General features: G+C 45.6%; 1 protein-coding gene across 1 annotated transcript; it reads left to right on the top strand.

Moving 5' to 3' along the window:
• Positions 1 to 297: 297 nt before the first annotated feature.
• LOC119348926 lies at positions 298 to 1,693 on the top strand. Its single transcript, XM_037616933.1, has 3 exons — positions 298 to 559; positions 970 to 1,172; positions 1,259 to 1,693. Exons 1-3 carry the CDS (start codon positions 395 to 397, stop codon positions 1,428 to 1,430), a joined length of 540 nt encoding a protein of 179 aa, XP_037472830.1. The 5' UTR covers positions 298 to 394; the 3' UTR covers positions 1,431 to 1,693.
• The last annotated feature ends 614 nt before the right edge of the window (positions 1,694 to 2,307 follow it).

Below are 2,307 nucleotides of genomic sequence, written 5' to 3'. Positions count from 1 at the left end.
CACAAACGTATCCGGCGCGTGTTTTTAAGAATTTTTTATAGGCGGAAAAAAAAACCCTTTACAGTCACTGGTCCAAAGTGGAAACGGAGAGCGAGCCGGTTGCGGAGTTCTCTTTCTTCCGTGCCAAGGCTGCAAACCGATCACAATTCATAAAATCACCAAGACAAGACAGACAGAGTTCCTTTTTTTTTTTTTTTTGAGGGAAAGACAGACAGAGTTCCGTTTCGAAAACAAGACAGACAGAGAGACGGACTGCCGGGCCGGGCCGGGGCGGGCCTATATACACTGGAGGCCCCCCCAAACCGACGGACACGCCCCTGTACTTTGCTAGCGAAAGCAATCCCCAGCAGGAAACCGACGAAGAAGAAGCGGATCGATCGAGTCGGCGAGAGCGATGGCGGCGCTCCGGCACGCGGCGAAGAGGCTCTGCGAGCGTGCGCTCCAGCAGCGAGGAGCGCTGGTGAGGCCTTCGGTCGTGGCGGAGGGACCTCGGCGGCTCTTGCTAAACGGCGCTTCCCCTGCCCGCCGGCCCATGTCCACCTCCTCCATCAGTGGCAAGGTACTTCTTTTCTCCGACCTTCGACCCCTCTCCCTCCCAGATCCAGCCGATTTGCCGTCGGAGGCCTCCGAGGGTACGGCTGCCCTCTCAAGCAGTAGCGGCGTTGGCTTTGTTTCCGGCCACCTGATGACTTGCGACAAAGAATTTTTTCAAAAAAAATCTTTGATTGCCGGCGATCAGGAGTCACTTGCAGCCATTGATTGATTGCTCTTGAGATCCGGCAATCGGTTGCTGGCTGGAGATTAAGACCTCAACCTTGTGAGAAATTAAGAATGATGATAGCCTCTACCATGTCATAAGGCCATGTATAATTTTCTTTCAGCAGACCACTAATATATGACAGATACATTCTGTGAAGAAAACTATGCTAATTAATATTAATTTAATCATGTTGTGTCTCTTGTGGCCAGCCGACATCTAGTGCAGCGCCTCACGGCGAGCTGGAATTGCTGGAAATGCGATTCAATAAGAAGAAAGAAGAGATGTATGATTTGCTTGTAGCGGTGAAAAGCTCTGAACTTTACCCAGAGTTGTCCTGGGAAGACATCCAAACTCATCAGCTCATCACTCACCTTGCTGCTCAAGTGAAGCCTAGGCCTCATGACCCAATTTGGTATGTAATCTCAAACATATGCATGACTATGCTCTATTTTCCCCATTTCTTGTCTGAGAGCCTTTTCTGCTCTTGTCACCCCGCAGGCGCAGGTTTCGACAACTAAGAAGACTCAACGATTTTAACACTATATGTCTTCCTCTGGGATATTTTGGTCTGCTCGCCTACTGCGTGGCAACTAACATGAAAGAAGATGGCGCTACAAGCAAGAATAGTGAAGCCAATTTCGTCTCCGAGCCAAAGAACGATATGAACTAGCTTTATATTAGAAGTCTAGAAAGTCTCCTGAGCTTATGTAATTAGTAATATGACATCTAGTTGTAGTTGTAGGTTTTTCTGGATGCTGGCAACGGTAATAGAATCGGCCTGAAGTTGGAGTGGTAATTAACTTTTATGTGACGAAAGAGAACAGAAAATCCAGCGATATCTTTAGGTAACTTGTCATGTTTATTTCTTGTGAGCAGAAAACTTCAGGTTGGTCCTCTTGAGTATATATTGTCATGCCTGCTTATATGGAAACATGTGAGCTTTGTTCAAATGTTGAAACATTCTGAAATTTGATTTCTCTGCTTGTTGTATCATCCTAAATCCCTTCTGTATCTTAGTTATTACGTGGAATAAAACTTTTCCATCACAAGAACATATGAACTCTAAATTTTAGGTTATCTTCCATGTAATTGGCTATAGGTCAAATATCATCGAATTCCTGCAGCAGCTCAACCACGCCATGCCGGCAATGCCATTGTTTCTGCAGTTGCGGCGACTCCATCTTTGTGTGAGAAGTCTGGTGCCTTGCATAGCCTGATGAACAATTTTTGTGAGCATGTATCCTTCACGTAGTCGTCCGGACCGATGTTGCTCGGGATGAAACATCACAACCACACATTAACTTTGGACAAGAACATAACTTCCAAAATGAAACCCAGCTGAAATAAAGAATTCCGCCATCTTTTTGGCAGTAGGAGTCTTGCAAAACCCTTGACTTCCAAGTGTTCAAACAAATACAGGAATCACAAGAACAAATATAGGTTGCAGGAAAAGAAACTAAAACAAAGCACTGCCACTATGCATGTATATTTCCTTCAGGCTTCAGAAGTGCATCAACATAGCTATCAAGTAGAGGGTGTTAACTTCA

This window comes from Triticum dicoccoides, chromosome 1A (assembly GCF_002162155.2).
Source record: "Triticum dicoccoides isolate Atlit2015 ecotype Zavitan chromosome 1A, WEW_v2.0, whole genome shotgun sequence".
In the NCBI taxonomy this organism is placed as follows: domain Eukaryota; kingdom Viridiplantae; phylum Streptophyta; class Magnoliopsida; order Poales; family Poaceae; genus Triticum; species Triticum dicoccoides.
The sequence above is the reverse complement of the archived record's forward strand: the minus strand, read 5'-3'. Positions and strand labels throughout refer to the sequence as shown.